This window comes from Dama dama, chromosome 7, assembly GCF_033118175.1.
Source record: "Dama dama isolate Ldn47 chromosome 7, ASM3311817v1, whole genome shotgun sequence".
Classification (NCBI taxonomy): Eukaryota; Metazoa; Chordata; class Mammalia; order Artiodactyla; family Cervidae; genus Dama; species Dama dama.
In genome coordinates, this window is record NC_083687.1 from 51103711 (window position 1) to 51124753 (window position 21043).

The following is a 21043-nucleotide window of genomic DNA, read 5'->3' on the forward strand; positions in this document are numbered from 1 at the left end:
TCAGAGAGAGCAAAAATAAAACAAGCACCCCTGGCTCACAGGACAGCCTTAGGGAGGACATCCCCAGAATCACACATGGTTTTGCTGCTCCCTCAACCACCCCCAGCAAGAGTCTGATGTTTCCGGGGAAGAGAGTAACTTCTATGCTCTCAAATGATGAGAACTAACTCATACTCCTTGATATGCCTATACATCTCAAAAGCTTCTTCTTGTATCTCAACTTTTTACTCATAACTTCAGAGTCCTCGCCTCCTGGCTGTCCCCTCCAACAATCTTGTGATCCGCTGTACCTTTCCAAAACACGCCCGCAACAGGCAGACTTCCTCTGTGCACACGGGGAAGCAAGGCCAATCAAGTCAGTTAGCTGCTGCCTTCTTGACATTAACAGCCGTGTCATCTTTCAAGACACAAAACCACCATCTCAGAATTGAAACCGAGAGTCTATTCAACGCTTAGAAGAGGCGCTCTCACACTGATTATTAATGAGGGCTTTAAAGCCCACTATAACTGGATCCTTCGATCAAAGTTCTAAAATCAACAACTTTGATAAGTAGGTGCAGCTGCTATGGAAATACATTTCGGAGGCTCTTCAAAAATTTAAAACATACAATTACCATACTATCCAGCAATTCCCATTTCTAGGTATTTATCTAAAGAGAATAAAAACACTAATTCAAAAAGATACACACACTCTTTTGCTTACAGCAGCATTACTTACAATAGCCAAGACAGGGAAACCATCTAAGTGTCCGTAGGTGAACGGCTAGAGATGTAGGGTTTACACACACACACCCCACTGCAGAATTTACCACTGCACAACACAGAAGCGTTGTGCAGGAGGAGCTGTGGACACAGAGGCCGCCGTGAGTTCCCCAGGGGCGTTCACCCGTGTGCAGGGCTGGCACCCCCAACACCCCCACGGTGTTCCTCAAGGGTCAACCGTAAACAGGTATCAACCACCTTGAGATACAGATGTGTCCATGTCATTACTAGACTTGAAAAGCAGGCTTCAATTTTCAGGTGAGCTAACAATATTTTAAAAACCAGATACCTTCAGGCTGAGAAACAGCCACCCAGCATTGGTTTCTTGATTTCAAACCCCAACCACCATGTTGATTCTCCCCTGGGGTGTATGCCAAGCCATGTTATATATCCATGTTATATACAGAAAGGACTATATACCGTTTCTATCTCATGGTTTCGAAAACTCCAAGTCCTGTACTAAAAGGGAACACTTGGCAGTTAAAGCAACTTCTCATTCATAAAACAGAGCAGCAGAGCAGTTAACCTGTCATTCTCCGCAGTGACAGCGATTAGGCTCAATGCCAAAGCCTGGAAACAGGGAGCAAGAGGAGCCTCGCTCCTGCCGCACCTCCCCTCACAACCCCACAGGCTCCCGTGGAGGCCGAGGTCAGGGGGCGTCCGGCCATCCTGCGCTCTCCCACCTCTCGTGGTACCTCCGTCTGTGCAAACACCGCGCTGGTGTCTCAGTCCTGCCGCCCCCGTCTGACATGTGACAGGTGGACTCACTCATGGGATGAGATACAAGACCCTTACCCTGTTACCAACATGAAACAATCAAAATCGTGGGCATGCCTCCTAACACACCATGTCTTGTGAACTACTTGACTTGAGGGTTTAATTACAACCAGAGATTGTCCCTGTTAAGGCTCTGATCCCTGTAGACTCCCAGAAATTGCCACGATGACAGCTATCAGCAGCATCAGTCCTGCAGGCTGGAGAGAGAAGGTTGCTGCTGAAAGCGGACCCCCACTCAAGCTGCCAGCCCCGGGGAAGCGAGGGGCTTCCAGACACAGGATGCGTATCAGGCTCCATGGCCTTCACCCCCGACCCAGACGGAGCCAAATGTTTAATTTCAAAAGCAGACTTTAGGGCTCCTGATCACCCCCACCCCAGGATGAAGCCTGTCCCGGGAGAAAAGGCGCTGAGACTCTCCTCAGGCTGCCGTAAACCCCTTAAGGCAGACACCAGACAGGCCGGTCCATGCTACCCCCTGGCGTGGGAGCCCTGTCCTGCATGGGGCCAGGAGGGCGCGCACACACGGGCTCAGACACAAGATGTGGCCCCCGGTAAGGCTGACATGGACGCGAAGACTTCACATTTTGAGAAAGTTAAACTACCCACCCCTCTGCCCCCACCCCTTCCCAACAAGTAAGGGATACATTAAGAAAATCAACAAAAAATGAATGCAAACAGGCAAATGTAGCTTGTGAAACAGTTTTCATGTTTTAAAATTAAAACAATGATTTCATTTTCTACCTTCTCATCAGGCAGATTTATTAAGGGTTGATTAAAGAACAGGTGAATGGGCACCTGGTCTTCAAGTTTGTTTCGAGATGAATTTGCTCCCATCTATCAAAACCTTAGGTCTGCTGTAGCCCTTGCATTCACCCTTGTTCTCAACAGCAAGCGCAGAGCCTCAAATGACTCGAGAGGACAGCACCTCTACATGTACATCCATGTGGGTATGAACACACACATGTGGGGCAGGGGGCGGGGAGGGAGTAAGGGAGGCGAAACATGGAAAATGGTGAACACACGGACAAAGGGTAGATGTGCCTCCCTTCCGCTGTCTCCCAACATCCCCGTAAGTCTGAAATCATATTAAAAAAAAATAATCAAGTTTACAACTTAAAAAGAAGAGAGGCAGAGATATGAGTCTTAACACAGAAAGTTCTCCAAGACGTGACGTCAAGTGAGAAAGACAAACCCAGGAACACTGACGGAGGACGACTCCACGCTGAGAAGTCCAAGCAGACAGAAAAACATCTGGAACGACACACGGCAAATCGTGAGCGTTCCCTCTGGGGGAGGACGTGGGATTCTGAGGGAGCGGGTGACGGCACACTCTCCTGTTTTGCTCAGCGTACTTGTCAAATTCACAGCATTCACGGATTACTTGTGTTTAAGACAGGGCGGGGCTTACACTACCTTTTCTGCAGTGGTAGCATCAATAAAATACATTCACTTAGAAAAAATATAATGCGGTTCTCCCCTAGAGGACGCACCCAGACACAGGCCCCTGGGAAGGCGGGTGTGCAGGCAGACGGGAGCAGGACACACTGCCACAGGTCCCAGTGCCCGAGGCGACGCGAGCATCTACAGGCAGAGCCGGGGACGCTGAGCGGGAGCGCCCGGGCCCAAGGCCACAGCGCCCCCTGCTGAGAAGCTCGACACTGCAGCTCCGACCGCAGGCGATACAGAAGACGTTCACGCCATAAAATAACCACAAGCCCTTTAAGGAACGAACGGCTGGTCACGTGAGTGTGAAAACACATCCAAGACGGATCATAAAAATAAAAACGGAACCTCAGTGGCAGAACCATAAGACAAGCAGGAACCCACTGACGTCTTTAAAAGACACGCATGTCTGTGCCGTTTCTGGAAGGAGAGAACGGTTAGGAGCAGCTCTCACGGGAGGAGGTGGTGGTGGGATGGGGGAGGCGGGACTTTTACCTTTTTCTTCCCCTTTGGGATGTTTTAATATGTTACAGAAAAACCAGACAGAACTTTTCTGACAACCCAATATTTTATGTCTTCCTGTTACTTAAAAATTTACTGTTAAAATACTTACTAAAAAGCAATTACGAACACCTGAAGACAATTTTAAATCAAGACCGAATAGGAACTAAATCTAACTATAAGAACCCAAAATAAAGTAGCAGACAGTTAGATGAACTGTGTTAGCGGGCAGTCACTTCCCATCCTGCTCCACAAAACCACCAAGTCACAGAAAACAGCATGGGACGGCACCGGAACCCCCTGGCGGGCGCCCTGGCCCCCAAGAGTCCAGCTCGGGAGGCGGGACAGGGCCTGGGCAGGTGCCCGGGTGCTGCCGCTGCTCTGGGGACCACGACCCCGAGAACCACGGGCACGGGAGGAGACACCACAGTGTGTGGGAAGAAGAGAGAAACCACACCGTCACTGGGACCCCAAAGTGGGCTCGCTGGGTCAACGCTGCCCGGAGTGCCAGGTATCCCTGAGTGTCCCTAAAAACCCTCGAGGGGCAGCGAGGAGGGGCGTCCCCTAGGAGCAGAGGACAGAGCGCGGAGGTTGGTGGGGGCGGGGCTCCTCCCGAGGGCACCCAGGCTCGTCCAGGACGCCGGGGCCCGTCAGACAGGAGACGCCAACCGACACCTGCTGGTTTCTAAGAGAAACCCTTCGCGTCTCGCCCTCGGGCGCACGTTTAACTGTCTGCTACCGTGCGGCTTCAATCGTCCCCTGTCCTGCAGGCACTTCCTGCGGCAGCCCTGCCAGGACTCTGCGCCCCAGTCTCCTGGTTTCTTAACCTCCCTGGGGTTAGGCTCTTTCAGCACTTTCGGCACTTAGGCAGCAGCTCTGGGCTTCCCTGACACGCACAGGGGCGAGGACCCACCACCTGTCTCACTTTCTTATCGGAGGACTTTACATGCACCTCTTCGGAAGAAGCACGCTTCCTCCCAGGTCCTTGCTTCGACTGAAAATGCTCATGAGATGGAAAACATGTGGTCTGTTGTGTTTCCTCAGTCATTCTCCTCCTGAATCTGTTGTTAGTAGCTGACTCTGCGACCCCATGGACTGTAGCCCGCCAGGCTCCTCTGTCCATGGGATTCTCCAGGCAAGAATACTAGAGTGGGTTGCCATGCCTTCCTTTAGGGGATAGTCCTGACCCAGGGACTGAACTCTTCATCTCCTGCACCGGCAGGCGGGTTCTTTAATGATGAGCCAGTTAGTTTGGACTTAAAATCCAGCTGCCAACCCTACACTGTAACACTGATAAGGTTTAGACGTCATTAGGAAAAAAAGTTTGCTAATAACCTTTTCTCAAATGTCATACTTGTGGAATGGTGATCAACAACATATTTGAATTCACAAAAGAACAAAGTAATGATAATACAGTTTTTAAAAGCAATTGCTTTTGTAGGATTAATTCACCAGGCAATTAAAAGAGCATAAAAACAGAATCATTAACTTATTAATAAAATAGACTGGAAAGAGCTGCACTGCCTAAATTTAAAACTTTTTCTATTTCTGAGTAAAGCAACATATTCATCTTTTAAACCTCTGTTTCATACTTAAAATCATCAAAAACTAAACACACATACGGTTAGTCTGTAAGAGTCACTGCGTGTATGTTAAAATTCTCCAGAAACATTTACTCTTTTGGGTAACAGACATTTAAATATCTGTTGTGCTTGGTAGCAAAAATATCCCCCCACACGATTAATGTTTTGAATAGGAGATGGTTCGTTTCCCAATGACTCCACAAGCAGTGCTTCAATTAGTTTCAGAAAAACAAATCAGGGTTCTGATGCAGCTCTAAAATTAACTCTGTGTTAACAAAGTGCGAACGTGGACTAACTCCTCAGAAGGGCCTCAGCCCAGCTTGCTGTGAAAAAGACACGCCATGGGCGAGGACAGGCTTTTCTGGAAGGTTCCGTGCTCCGGCCCATGCGCCTGCTCCTGCTGAGCGCAACCCAGGGACGGGGCCACAGCTCTTCTGCAGCGAGCGCTGGCCCGCCCGACTCACGCCCGCCACACGCAGGCCCAGCTCTGGCTAAGGGGCGTGGGGCGCTCAGCCCCGCGGAGGAAGAGGCGCCCCGACCCCGACGCCCCTGCAAGACGGGCCCGCCGCGGCCCTGCAGACACTCCCGGGGGGCTGCCGGCCTTCCCACCATCTGCGTGGGGGGAGGTTCTCAACCTGCGGCCACTCAGGGGAGCAGGAGCGAAGGGCGCTCCCGGGGGCCCTGGGGAGTACATCACTCTCACCCCAATCCACCCACCCCCACAGAACAAGATGAAAGGCGTGTGAGGTTTTATGCTCACATGCCCCTTGTGGTTTTAACCACAGTCACCCTTACAGATACTGAAAAAATTTTTGAAATGGTCAGAATACTGAAAAAAGAAGTTACCAACTTTAACTTCAAACAGAAGCCACGGCACACCGCATGCACAGAATTGAAGGCTTCTGCTGAGGGCAGCCAGCCCTGCAGAGCTGCGCCAAGGGCGGCATGTGCAGACAGGGGGGTCCCTGCCCCGGGGAGGTCTGTGAGGATCAACCACAGAGTCTGAGTCTGCCCGCCGGGACCGTGGCTTCCTAGACCAGTAGAGTGACTGAGTGTGTGTGTGTGTGTACACACCTTCTTCAGTTCAAAGGCTATGCGGTCTCTGTCACAAGGATTCTGTGTGTGCATGTGTATAATCCACAGCGAGTGCGTGTGTGTGTACCTCTAGCCTGCAGGCTACACGGGCTCTGTCACGATGACTCAAGTTCTTAGAGCATGTGTGCTGTGTGTGTGTAACCCAGAGCGGGGTGTGTGTGAGTGTGTACCTCCTTCACCCCGCGGGCTACGTGGGCTCTGTCACAGTGACTCAAGTCTGTCCCCACAGCTGGAAAGCAGACACAGGCCATCAGCGTGAACAAACATGGCCACGTTCCAATAAAACTTTATGAAACAGAAATCAGAGTTTCTTATATTTTCATGGCTCATGAAGTATTATTCCTCTTGATTTTCTCAACATCGGAAGATGTGAAAACCACTCTCAGTTGCCAGGCCACGTTGCATAGGCCACACAGGGTCTGGCCCGCAGGCCCGGGCCCCCGTCTGCAGCAGCAGAGACGGGCACAGAGCAGGACCCAGCGTCTGCCACGCAGGAGGACGGGTCTGTCTGCCTGCCTGGCAGAGGCAACCAGCAATGGGGAGGAGAACAAACTGGGAGGAACTGAGAAACGGCACTGATTCCCGCTCTGCCTGAACCCCACAAGCTCTCCGGACTCGACTTCCCTGTGAAGTGGAGCCTTCTATCGGCCACCACCAGGTCTTGTCTACCCCGAACCTCTACAGTCCTTCCTGACACCGAGCTCCAGGCCCGTGTCTGAGGGGTCAGCTCTGTAAACGCGCTCACACGAGCTCCAGGGGAGGCTGAGGGCAGGGAGGGGCAGAGCACCCAGGAGAAGTACGTGTCGGACAAATACCGGCAAGGGACCGCTACTGTGCAAAGGGGACCCCGACTTCAGCCTGTCCTCCTCCCTGGGATCCAGGGCCTGAGACCTAGCCGACGGGACCCACCACAGCAAGCGGGCCGAGCGGTGTCTCAGGGGAACAGAGCTCCCCACACCACCCCTGCGTCTCGTTCCGCACAAGTCCACTGAGCGTGGGCTGAGAACACGCACAGGACAGAGGCGGCCCCCGTCCTGCCCACGGACGGGGTGGGGGAGCAGTGGGTCCCGGACCAGAGGGGACCGGAGTCCACGAGGCGCGGGAGGGCCGGGCAGCTCCCGGCAGAGAAGAGCGGGTGCCCCGGAGGCAGCGGAGGCCCAGCCAGACTCACAGGCACTGGCTGACTGAGGCGACGGTGGAGCAACCAGCCTGGCGACTGGGGATGCCTATCCCGTTCAAGAACAGACGGGAAGTGGATGGGAGCTGTCGGAGGGCAGGAAGCAAGGGGGCCAGTAAGACAGCCGGGGCAGGGGGGAAGGCACCGGGACCCATGGAGAGGCAAGGCTTACACCAGAGAAGACGCAGTAGAATCTCAGAAGTGGCGGCTCACCAGGCCTGGGGAAGCACTGGGAAGGAAGCCGTCTGCTGACACCCAGGTGTGCGACCCAGGGGTCGGGCAGGCCACAGGGTGACCACCTGAGCTGCATGGTCCAGGGGAAGAACGACGTAAAAACGCAACAGAGAGCAGCACCCATGCTGAACGGACCCCTACTCTGAAATAAAGATCCCAAAGCTGACTGCTTCAGAGAGACCCCTAAAGTCTCTTATTTATTAGTCGTTGATACCCTCACTGAAAACCGTTTCTGGTTACCTAGATGGCTGAGGACAGTAAGAACCGTGACTTCTAATCAATACTGCTCACACTCTGAAATTTCAGATGGATTCCTAGCATGAGACCCAGTGTGTTAAGATGCATAAAAGTAGAAAGGAAAGAAATGCCAGCCACGACCTACCTAGAGGGGCGCTGTTTAAACGCAGTGGGCCAGCCCGTGGGCAGCTGACTTCAGAGGCCGACGCTCCAGCCTTCCAGTAAACAGATGAGGGGCTGGTGAGCTCTCTCCAGGGCTCCCAGACTCACACCTGCTCTGCTGAGAGCAGGGCCCGCGGAAGCCCCCGCGCTCAGGCCGGCCAGCCCGCCTTCCGGGACAGAACCGTGGTGGTAAGGGGGCGCCCCCTTCCGCTCCGCGCCCCCCTCCCCCGCCCCCGCCCCGGCGCATCACTCACCTTTCCCATTCACGGCCAGCCCCGTGGCCATGGCTGCCGTCACGGGGCCCGAGGCCTGCGGCACCAGCGGGTGTATCCGGGGCCGGCTCCCCATCCGCGCCCGCTCCGCCCCTGGGCCCAGCAGGGCCCCGACCGGCTTCTCGGCTGCCGCCTCTGGGGCCGCCGTGTCCTCCGGCCCCTGCTCCACGGGGTCCGGCTTCTCGGGGCTCTCGTCCTGAAAGCCGTCCACCGCGGTCCTGCTCTTGATGGGGCTCTTGGGCACAAGGATCTTGATGCCCGACCGGGCCAGGTCCATGTTCTTGCGGGTGGCCAGGCCCGGCGCGGGGCTCTTCCGGAACTTCTGGCTGGCGGCAAACAGCGGGCTGCTCTTGGCCTCGTGCTCCTTGCCCACCACTAGGGCCTTGGGGGCGGCCTTGGAGAAGCTGCTGTTGGTGGACCTGGAGATCTGCTTCCGGGCATTGTTCGGGGAGGTCCGGCTGGCTCTGGAGAAGGTGCCCTCCTTCTGCTTCTCGCTGTGGCGCCGGTTGAAGTCATGGATGTACTCCTCGCAGTTCACCAGGTGCTGCTCGGGCTCCCAGGTGTCGTCCTCACTGTCGTAGCCTTTCCACCGAACCAAATACTCTGTCTTCCCTTTCTTGTTTTTCCTCTTGTCAACGATCCTTTCAACCTGTTTAGAGAGGAAAACAGAAAATTATGAACGCATCATCTGAAAAATAAACTGTGAGGGTAACTCATAATAATGAAACATCAGTTCAGTCCAGTCGCTCAGTCCTGTCCGACTCTTAGCAACCCCACGGACTGCAGCACGCCAGGCCTCCCTGTCCATCCCCAACTCCCGGAGCTTACTCAAACTCATGTCCATTGGGTCAGTGATGCCACCCAACCATCTCATCCTCTGTCGTCCCCTTCTCCTCCCACCTTCAATCTTTCCCAGCATCAGGGTCTTTCCAAATGAGTCAGTTCTTCCCATCAAGTGGCCAAAGTATTTGAGTTTCAACTTCAACATCAGTCCTTCCAATGAACACCTAGGACTGATCTCCTTTAGGATGGACTGGTTTGATCTCCTTGCAGTCCAAGGGACTGTCAAGAGTCTTCTCCAACACCACAGTTCAAAAGCATCAATTCTTCAGCGCTCAGCTTTCTTTATAGTCCAACTCTCACATCCATACATGACTACTGGAAAAACCACAGACCATTGTTGACAAAGTAATGTCTCTGCTTTTTAAATAAGCTGTCTAGGTTGGTCATAACTTTTCTTCCAAGGAGAAATGGAACATCAAAAACGATAAAAATTGTTAAGAGGTGATGTAAATGGCTGACCCCTCTGGAGCCAATCCGCCTACAAACAGAACAGTAACACAACACTCAAGGTTTTAATGGTTTTCCTAAGATGAAGTCAAAGTACTAAAATCTTAGGCTCAGGATGTATGAACGTGCGTTACGTCGGTCATTTTTTTGGTGTGATTCAAAGGGGGCTCTCTCTTCACTTTTTACAATGAACCCTGACCGGCTGAGCCAGTTTTCAGTCACAACTGGCCAGGGCCGGGCATCACCAGCCCTCTGCCTGGTCATCATGGTGCCAGCAGCAGGTGCTCCAGACGCAGCACAGCTGTGGTCTATGCCAGGTGGTCTGCACCAGCCCGCCGAGGAAACAGGGTCTGCACTCTAAGTATCGCTCAGAAACACTCGGTTAAAACCAAAACGGTCAACAGAGGACCTAATGCTTTCTTGGTAGTCGGGTTATTTACCTTTCAAACTGGGTTTTTACTAGTTTTAACGCCAACATCTTTAAAGGAAGATGCTGTTAATCTTTGGATTTCACAATCAACACATCCCACAACAATTCCTGCACCCTTGCCATGAAACATATTGCTATTACCATTACTGTGACAAATTCCACCACCTTAATTAACACCCTACATGTTAGGAGGGGACTGCCTATGACTCATGTGAACAAAATATATTTAACATAAATGTCTCCCAAGTTTTGCGGAAATACTTAGAATCTGCTGTTATCTCTCTGGTCAACACAGAAACCACCAGCCCACTTCCCCAGTGGCAGCAGGCACTTCATCCCTTGTAGGAAGAGGCCTCAGCCACACAGTCGGCCAACTCTTTAATTAAGGACATAGGTCTGAGCCACCATCAAGGTCTTCAGCAAAGACACAGGTTAGGACAAATGACAACGGTGTACCTGGTTCTCCAGCATTCCCAAACAGCAAAAGCTGAGTGCAGCCGGGGACACCTCCCCCAGCATCTCCCCTATTGTCAAGATGCCCCCCAAACCCTCCAGTGTATCTACCTGGGGCACAGAGAATCAAAGCCCAAAAACTACAGAAACTTTAGCCACCTGACACAAAAAGCTGACTCCCTGCAAGAGACACTGATGCTGGGAAAGACTGAGGGCAGGAGGAGAAGGGGACGACAGAGGATGAGATGGTTGGATGGCTTCACTGACTCGATGAGCATGAGTTTGAGTAAACTCTGGGAGTTGGCGGTGGACAGGGGAGCCTGGTGTGCTCCACTCTAGGGGGTCGCAAAGACTCAGACACGACAGAGCAGCTGAATAACAACTACAGAAAAGCCTGAAGTTACATACACGTTACTGCTTCTGTGCGACAAGGATGAAGGGTGAAGAAAGGCCCTGTTTCAGGCCCAGCAGCTGACCCCCCATCACACCAGCCTCATGCCCGCTTGGTGGGCCCACAGGGTATGCACGGCAGGGCATGGAGCTTTCAAAGTGGCTTTTCTCTCACTCCTTTGCTTGTGAAGAGTTGTGTTTAAAGGCGTAAATATTTCCATTTGAAACATGTATTTCTGGAAAATTCCACGCAAATCAATTTCATGGCAGAAATAACTTAAAAAAGTTTTAAATACAAGGGACTAAAGAGATTATCTTGTAAAAGCGAACTATGTTTAATATTTCCTTTCTGTGTCAATTTCTACCCCAGAAGCACGAGGGAGGCTGACCCAGCGGAGCCCGTTCCCCTCAGGCTGCCGCAGGGTCTCGTCAGGAAGGGCGGGCCCCCCCTCCGGGACGATCAAGGCCCACCGGATCCCCACAGCGGGTCCCCCAGGACCTGGGCGGCGCTGTGTGTGAGTGCGGCGGTCAGCCGCTGCTCGGACACCGACAGGGGCGGCGGCCAAAGGCGCAGCCAGGGGGCCAGAGCTTTGTGAGAGGCCATGCGGGCCTCCAACCACGACTCCACTCATGGACACTAAAGCTGGGATTTATCATTTCACGCGTTCCCGAAAAGATGACGCATTGGGTTTCCTTCTACTATTTAAAACCCGGAAGGGCCCCAGCACACGACCCAGCAGCAAACAGGAAGGCGCGATGGCCCCGAGTGCGCATGTGCAGCTCCAACTCTCGCAGGGACGCGGCGCTCAGGGCGCAATCTCGCGCGACTCCACCAACTCTCGCGTGGGCGTGGCGCGTGGGGACGAGGCGTGCAGCTGAGGCGGGTACAGGGACGGGCCGCGCTGGGTGTGAGACACAGGGTGGGCCAGTCAGGCCACCGCCGCCTCGGGCCCCTCACACCAACTTCACACCAACCCGGACACGTCCCCCTCTTCAAGGACAAACGTCCTCCCCCCTCATGAAAGCTTGAAGGCGAAGCGTCTTCATTCCTTCTCTGGCTGAAATCATCTCCAAGAAGGCACATCACCTGGATTCAACAATGTTTTACTAGAAGCCCGAAGCTATTTCAGAGCACTTCTGTGGTGAGGAATATCTGATCACAAGACAACGCATGAAGAAATCTTTCTTTGGGTTTTCAGCCCCTTCCTCTTGAAATCCACCTCATAACTGGTTCTGACAGCTAGTATCGACGCACTGTCTTTCCTAAAGCGTTAATATATCCCAAGTATCCACGTCTAGTTACAGAATTTCAACGCAAAAAAATTTTATAAGACAAATTCTTCATAAAAGTACCGAACTGCAGACAAAGGTTCTTTCTTGTTAGGATTTCCTTCTAAAACTCAATCTGCAAAATCAAAATGTGAAAGAAGTAAAGCCAAACCTTCCTTAACACAGCAAAGTCCTCTGACAGTTTACAGAGCAGTAGAATTAATCAAAAAGGGTCATTCCAAAACCCAGCCCACTTTCACGGACCTCAGAGCACACAGTAATCAGGGCCCAGGAATGAGCTGGGATGGGCTGAGGGTTGCACAGGACAGAAAGAAAACAAAGGTTCTCCGACGGCATGTGGAATCTTAGTTCCCAGACCAGGGATGGAACCTACACCCCCTGCATTGGAAGTACAGAAGTCTTAACCACTGGTCCACCAGGGAAATCTATATATGAAGCTTTCATAGCAAAAGTAAGACATCATCTTTGTGCCTAGAGGTAGGCAAAGGTGTTTTAAGTCATAAAAAGCAATAACCATGTTAGAAAATCGGTAAGCCAGACTTCATCAGAAAATAATGTTGAGAAAATGTATAAACAAGCCACAGATTGGAAGATAATATCCAGAAAAAATATCTCCAAAGACTGGTCCCTAAGACTACTAAAGAATCCCTTGAGTTCAATAATGAAAAGACCAAAATGTAATTTAAAAGTGGGCAAAAGATTTAAGCATACATTCCCAAAAGAAGATACCTGAATGCCTAGTAAAACACATTAAGAAGGGATGAACCCTCATGGTTCATGAGGAAATGCAAATAGACAATGCCATACCACTACATACCCATTAAAATGGCTAAAAAGAAAAAAACACCAAGAAGGTACAACTGGAAGATTCATACACACACTGTCAGCAGGATTTTAAAATGGCACACCCATTTTGGTAAAAGGTCTGTCAGCATTTTATAAAACTAAACAAATACCCACCCTATGACGCAGCAATTTCAATCATTACTTAGCCAAAAGGAATGAAAACATACATCTACAAAAAGACTCGTACAAAACTATTTATAGAAACTGTGTTCATAATGGACCCAAAGTAGAAATAGTCCATGTTTGCAAGTCACTGGACAAATGAGTATGTACAATAAGCTCAGCAAAAAGAAATCAACTAGTGATACACACATATGGGTGAGTCTCAAAACCTTACACTGAATGAAAAAACATTCCTTAAAAGACTGCTCATTGTATGATTCTATTTAAATGAAAATTCTTGAACAAGCCATCCGCCCCCCCCCCCACCCCCCACCCCATCCCACCGCCACTCCCCGCCCCTATTACTGAAAAAAACAAATGTTCTTAGGGAACTGACTGGGAAGGGGCATCAGCCAGCCTCCTGCCTGGGGTGATACTTTCTAGCTCAGTGAGACTTTGGGCTGCACTTTGTTGAGGTATATGCCTTTGTTGAGGTCAGCTGTATAGTATTTAGGACAATAATATATTCTGACTATAGTTTACTACACTAGACTATGACTGTCACTCTAATGGCAGAAAGTGAAAAGGAACTAACGAGCCTCTTGATGAGGGTGAAGGAGGACAGTGAAAGAGCCAGCTTAAACTAAATATTAAAAAAACTAAGATCATGGCATCCAGCCCCATTACTTCATGCAAATGGAGGGGGAAAGGGTGGAAGTAGTGATATATTTCCTCTTCTTGGGCTTTAAAATCACTAAGGATAGTGACTGCAGCCATGAGATCAGAAGACGTTTGCTTCTTGGCAGGAAAGCTATGACAAACCTAGATAGTGTGTTGAAAAGCAGAGACATTGCCGACAAAGGTCCGTATAGTGAAGGCTATGGTACAGATGGTGAAAGCTGGACCATAAAGAAGGCAGAGCGCCAAAGAATTGATGCCTTTGAACTATGGTGCTGGAGAAGACTCCTGAGAGTCCCTTGGACAGAAAAGAGATCAAACCAGTCAATCTTAAGGGAATCAACCCTGACTACTCATTGGAAGGACTGATGCTGAAGTTCAAATTCCAGTGTTTTCATCATCTGATGTGAATAGCTGACTCACTGGAAAAGTCCCTAATGCTGGGAAAAGTTTGAGGGCAGATGGAGAAAAGGGAGTCAGAGGATGAGATGGGTGGATGGTATTACTAATGCACTGAACATGAACTTGGGCAAACTTCGGAAGATGGTGAGGGACAGAGAGGCCTGGCATGCTGTAGTCCATGGGATCGCAGAGTCAGACACGGCTGGGCAACCGAACAACAACAGTACTATTTAAGTGTTTATAGTATTTAAGACTGTCAGAAAAATTTACATCAATAGAAAAAAGCCATAAACAAATACGGAATTCAAGTTAATCAACTGCGTGCTAAATGAAGTCTGTTAGTGGGGAGTGTCCTGATGTGGGCACTTACGATGTGCCGATGGACAGATGGCAGGATGACAAGTAGATGCTCAGGGAACAGTCTGCAGTGGGCCTATGAATGCTCACTATAAAATCTTTTCAACTCACATGTTTAAAATTTCTGTCATTAAAACATGTTGAGTAAAAAAAAGTCAATATTCATTCTTGATTTTAAAAATGCAAAAATAAAGGAAACTACAATAACTGTTAGGAAAAAGCAAGGAAGTTCAGTAGCCACAGAATTAAAATCAATGAAGGTCAACAAATGTTTTTAAATTAGGTATTTTTATGTAGTGGTATTAAATAAAACTGATAATTTTAAATCTCCATTTACAATATAACCAGAAAGCAAAATATCAGAAATACATTTAATAAAACATCTAAAATATCTATGCTGAAAATGACAAAACATGACTGAGAGAAATCAAATACCTATAAATGGAAAGATACACCATGTTTATAAATCAGCACTCAGCATTTGTCAATTTCTCCTAAATTGAAACACAGATACAACAGAATCCCAATCAAAAATCCCAAAGCTCTTTTATGTAAATTGACAAATTAAAATTTTGCATGTCAAACTTAAAAATCTAGAATAGCCAAATCATCCTTGAAACAGAAGCACAAAGTTGGAGGGCTTATATTAGCTAAACTTAAGAGTTACCATAGGGGCTAAAATTAAGACAACAAGAGTAAATGCCAATGAGGATCAAGACAACTGGAACTTTCACACATGCTGGTGTTTAATGCTAATGCACAGAAAATCCACTTAAACAGAGCTGACCGACCAGCAGGGGGAGCTCTCACCCCTGCATCCATAGCAGAGCAGGGGAGGAGAAGACTCCCCTTCTTCCCGCCAGGAATCGGCCAATGAGAAGCCAAGGCTCTGTTTACCAGGCCCGCCCCCTCACTTGTTCCCTCTATAAAAGCTGCTCCTTCCCTTGAGGGCCAGACTTGCAAGTGGCTGCCACAGATGAGACCCTGAATTCTAATTCTCTGCTGATCCTGGATAAATACATCTTTGCTAGAGAAATACCTGGCTATTTGCTTCAGGCCAACATCAGCAAGTGTGGAAAATTGTGCAACGGCCTTAAATACATACCTACCTCAGCAATTCTGCTCCTACATATCTACCCAAGAGAAAAGGGAACATATGTCCATGGACAGACCTGTAGGAGAAAGGGCACAGCAGCTTCATCCTAACAGAAACAGCTGATGCAAGTGTCCATCAACAGGAAAGCGTTTGAACGAAACAAGGTATGTCCACGCTTGAACTGCTGCCCACAACAAAACAGCACAAGCACCAACTTGTGAGACACAAGTGAATCTAAACGTCATCATTTCCAGTGAAATGAGGCAGCACACTACGTGACACTGCTTGCACAAGGGCCCAAGGGAGGCGAAAGCAACACGTGGTGAGAAATGAGCCCAGCGGTGTCAGCGGAGAGATGGACTCCCAAGAAATAATAGAGCGGACGACCAAAGATGGTGGCGGGGGCAAAGAGAGAGCAGGCGGGGGGAGATCCAGGCACCTGGAGAAGGCATATGCTCCACCTCTGAGCCAGGCCGGGAGCCCCTTATTTACACAACACACTGCCACTCACACTGCCACACGCTAACCACAGACACAGAGTCAGTCCTGATTCCTTCAGGAGTGACTGGCTGAATTCTGCTCTGCTACGTCTATCCATTAACTTATTCTTGAAGCAGGCTGGTAGAATGTAAGGATAAAAATTTTGATGGATAAAAATTTTTGATGGCCATGTTTTACAAAGTGCTAAATGCTAAGTTAACTTTCTAACAAAAACAAACATGTTATGATTTAGGCTATCAGCAAATGTGGATTTCCATCTGCCCCATGAAAAATGCACAGAACGTCCCATCCTTACTCTCACCTTCCCTCCCAGTGAGAAGACAAGATACTGAAGGTGAAACTGTAGAAATTGTTACTGTCTCCCTTCTCAGCAAGTGATCAGGAACTCAATATGCACACACATTACATGGACCCTGTTTGCTAAAAGTCATAACACTCACCCCAGCCATCCACTTTTTCTTCAAGTGAAAACAGATTCAAATTTTTTAAAGAGTAAGCCACTTAGAAATTTCACCAGTTAAGTCACATTTCTGGCCTTTTGTTCTGAATAAGAGTAGGATGGTATCTGGCACCAATGAAACCACTTGCTTCTTGCATCTTGACAAACAAACCACAACTTGAACCCAGTCTATATATGTGTGTTGTATAAACAAGAGTGAATCAGAACTATTCCCGCACAGCTGCTACAACTGAAAAACTATAAAAACATATTTCATAACATCTGTATTAGTCTTTGAGGTATTCAGATACCTCAAAATAGAAAAAAAGCATTTCTTATTTTTCATTGACAACACAGACCAAAGATGCAAAATAGAGAGCCTGAAGAAATAATAAATTCCTGTTCTGAATCAGAATGTTTTACTGTCTGGTTTTATTAAATGGATGGAGACAAAGATGAAATTGTTCAGGAAGTGAGAACAGATAAACTAGGATTTCTGACTTTGAGAATGTTCCTTTTCCTAACAAAATAGCAAAGTTAGAAACTACAGTCCTACAGGCAAGCCTCCATATATCCTCAATTTTAAGAACTCTCTCAAAGCATTCACTTCTAAACCAACATGTTCCACAAAGAAAGCCAAGCCTAAATGCCAAGACTTGCCAAAATTAAGTTAAATAAATATACCAGGTGCCCACGAAGCACTCAGTAAACGTAACATCTGTGACAGACTTCACTGATGCCCTCTGATGAAAATCTTTCTCATAAATGGTAAGCTGGGTCATGGAGAGGACACCTTTGTGTAGAAACCCCCCCGAGTGTTCCGCTAACAGGAAGGAGTACACCCACCAGAGAAATACCACCACCCTCTCTGGAGGAAATGCAACTGCTCTACAGCCCACAAAAGACTGAAACTCGGCACCAACACATGTGCGCACACAGACCCGGACAAATGGCAGACAAACCGTTTAGGAGCCAGAATGTAACTGCTTTGGCCGGGAACCCAAACCTCAGCTCCTGCATGGAGATGCCATGGAAGCCAGGCCGCTCGGCGGTGCAGAAGCGGGACCCGTGCTCACCTCTCCCACCGTAACGTAAGCAAGAGACCATGCAAGCTGAACCGGGGTGCAGACGCGTGTTTGTAAGCATGTGCCCCTTTCGTAAATTTCTCTCTTTTCTGGCTGCACCAAAGGGCACGTCAGATCATAGTTCCCTGACCAGGAATTGAACCCATCTCCCTCGCACTGGAAGCATGGAATCTTAACCACTGGACCGCCAGGGACGTCCCACACCCGCTTCTGTTTCCTCCGAACCCCATCTAGGGGAGATTGTTTAGGGCAGAGGGGCACTAACAAATAGTATTTCTATGCAGAACCCCAACAGCCTTTGGATGATCATGGAAGGGGTAAGCGGAGTCAACGTTTGCAGACTCTGAGCCTGACAAACCAGCTCTGCAGTCTGCCAAGTAGAGGTTCTGATCGTGAGACCCTGACAGTCTGGCTGCAGGCCCTTGAAGCGGAAGGATTCTAAAATCCAGTCCTGCTAACCAGCGTCAACCCACCTGCCCATTCCACCAAGACGTATGAAGTCCCTGCAACCTGTTGGGTTTCTGCTTTTTCTGAGGGTACAGGAGGAAACAAAAACAGTATTTATTTCTATATCGGAAGTTAAAGTCAAGTGAATGGAGTCAGACTAATTAATAAATGTGAAATGTATTAAATACACATAATTGTGAAGAAGAGAAAAATCACAGAGGATGACAGGGTAACGGCAGAGAGGCTGATGAGGAGGAGGTGATCTGTGGACACCTAGAAGAACGGTCGGCCAGAGGGAACGGCTGACACAGACCCCGAGGGGCGGGCGAGAACCCGCAGCGTGAGGGCAGCAGGAGGAAGGTCGGGGGACTTGAGCGGAGGGAGAGGGGGAGGGAAGGACCAGGTTAGGAAGGCTGGGGTGCAGACAGAGCTAAGTTTAGTGCCTTACAGCCAAGCTTTATTCAAGGTTCGCTATCAATACAACGGAAGCCATGGAAGGTTCCGGGCAGAAGAATGATGTCTGCTTGCACTTCAGAGCTACTCTGTGGAATTAAGAACGGCAAGGCAGCTGTGCTAATCCCAGTGCGAAGAGGTGTGACCTGGACTCGGCTGGTGATGTGGGAGAAATGGTGAGAAGTGGCTGGATTTGGGCTCTGTTTTAATGGAGCGCTGGTAAGATTTCCTAGTGGGCGAAACACAAGAGAAGGAGAGAAAAACGAAGAAAAAAGGCTAACCAGGATATCTGGCCTGAATAACTGGAAGATGAAGCTGACATTTACTGGGATGCGAGAAGATACAAGAATTCAGCTTTAAACACATTAAGAGGAAACGTGGAAGGTCATGAGACTCACACATCTGGAATGTGAGCTAAAGATAGAAATCTGGAATTTGTAGGAATTAAAAGTCATTAAATCCACGAGATCACGAAGGGAGTTAAGTATCAAGAGAGACGGGAAAAAAAAAAAAAGTTTGAGGACTGGGCCCCGAGACATTCAAACATTTACAAAATGGAACAGGGGAGTCCAGCAGAGACTGCAAAAGAGCAGGAGGAAGGAGAGACGCTGGAGGGGAGCTAGGAAGTGGTGCCCCAAAACAGGTGTCTTAAAAGGTCAGCCCATCACGTCTCATGGTCTTAGCAGATCCAATCAGACCCAGAGAGAGCAAAGAAGAGGTTGACAAATCCTTTCCATGGAAAAAACTACAAAACTTGGCAAAGTTGAAAAACAACTACTTCTGGGCCTAGAAATCCAACAAAGGCGACCAACAGATTGACGAGCATATACTCATGAAAATCGACTGAAGTCTGTGAGAAGAGTGGAGGGCGGGGACCTTGGTACCAGCTCCGACACATCAGTGACTCCACCGCTGCGGGGCTGGCCTGGAAAGTCTGCAGTTTAGCTGTCAAGGGCACTGACAGGACTGGGAGAAGAGGTTAGAAAACCCACGCCAGGAAAAGGCTGCAGGTCTCCTGGCCAAAGGCTGAGGTCCCAGAGGTGGTGGCTGACAGTGGAGGAACAGGCGGAAATTTAAAGGCAGGGCCTGGAAATGAGAGGGGCCCCGAGGGGTGTGATGAACAGACCACATGCTCTGCACACAGTGGACACTCCAGAGGGCCAGCAGCCAGCGTAGAGCAAACCCAGGGCAGCCCTGCAAGTTGTCTGGATTTTGACTGCACTCCCGACCCAAACACAAACCCAACGCAGAGGTAAAGACTTCTGGGCTAAAGGGGTCTGACCACAGCCTCTGACCACAACTTGACCACAAACTACACAGACACAGGAGTGACCTCTGCAAAGTCAAGAGGAAAATCCAGGTAAGAGCTGGGTTGGAAGGAGCTGAGCAAAGAAATGCATGGCCACACAACACAAGGCTACAGGATTCCTCAGATTACATTCACAGTGGACTTAAAACACACACACACACACACACACCCCTGCAAAATAAAAACAAGAAACTCAGAAAAAAAATTAAAATTCTGAAATACACATAAAACACCAGTAAAGTATGAGTCACACTCAGAAAATAAAACAATAAAAACCATCTCTCAGTTTAACCAAGATTTGGGTTTAGCAGAAAAAGACTTCAGATCAATTCTTTTATATATATTTTTTAAAACCTGAAAACACACACACACACCAACCACCTCCAAAAAGAACAATGTTTAAAGAACTCAAGGAAAACATGACAATGATTCGAATAGGAAGTAAAAAATAGACCCTACCAAAATAGAATAAAAATTCCAGAGTTGAAAAATACAGTAAGTGAAATAAAAAATTCTCTAGATGGACTAAACAGCAGATGAGAAGGGAGAAGAATCAGTGAACCTGAGAGACTGACAGACTTTACCCAAAGTGAAGAACAGAGAGGAAAAAAATATTAAAAGGACGTACATAATAAAGAGGACATAAAAAAAAAAAGAGGAAAAACAGAAAAGATACTTTAAGAAATAATGGCTGAAAACGTTTCAAATATGAAAGTGATTATTTACAGATTCAAGAAGCTCAATGAAGCCCAATCAATATAAATAAAAGGAAATCTTTAAGTTAGAGGATCAGCTGTTAAAACTTTTGGAAGCTAAGTCCAGAGAAAATCTTGAAACCAGTAGGAAAATAAGAAGCTAACATGTTTAGGGAAACAACAATAGTTGGCTTTTCATCAGAAACCATGGAAAGTGGAAAGCAGAAGAAAGACATATTCAAAGCACCAGAAGAAAAGCAACAATTCTGTATCCAGCTAAACTATCCTTCAAAAATGAAGGCAAAATAAAAACATTCCAAATAACGATACTGAGAAAATACACTGCCAGCAGAGCTGCCTGACCAAAATCACCAGGGGAAGTTTCACAGGTTAAAAGAAAAAGATTCCAGACAGTGATGCAAAAGCAGCAGAAGAGAGGAGGAGCAGTGGAAACAGTAAACATAAAGGCTGGTTGGATATGGCTTCTTTTCCCTACTCAGCTTACCAAATGAAACAAGATTATATAAAGCCAATACT

General features: G+C 48.6%; 1 protein-coding gene across 1 annotated transcript in view; it reads right to left on the minus strand.

The window, feature by feature from the left end:
- The window catches only part of CDYL (chromodomain Y like), a 93624-nt gene that overhangs the window by 24981 nt on the left and 47600 nt on the right, over nucleotides 1-21043 (minus strand). The window contains exon 2 of the mRNA XM_061147709.1: nucleotides 8226-8892. Within this exon, the coding sequence (XP_061003692.1) occupies nucleotides 8226-8892 (667 nt within the window). The remainder of the gene's footprint in view (nucleotides 1-8225; nucleotides 8893-21043) is intronic.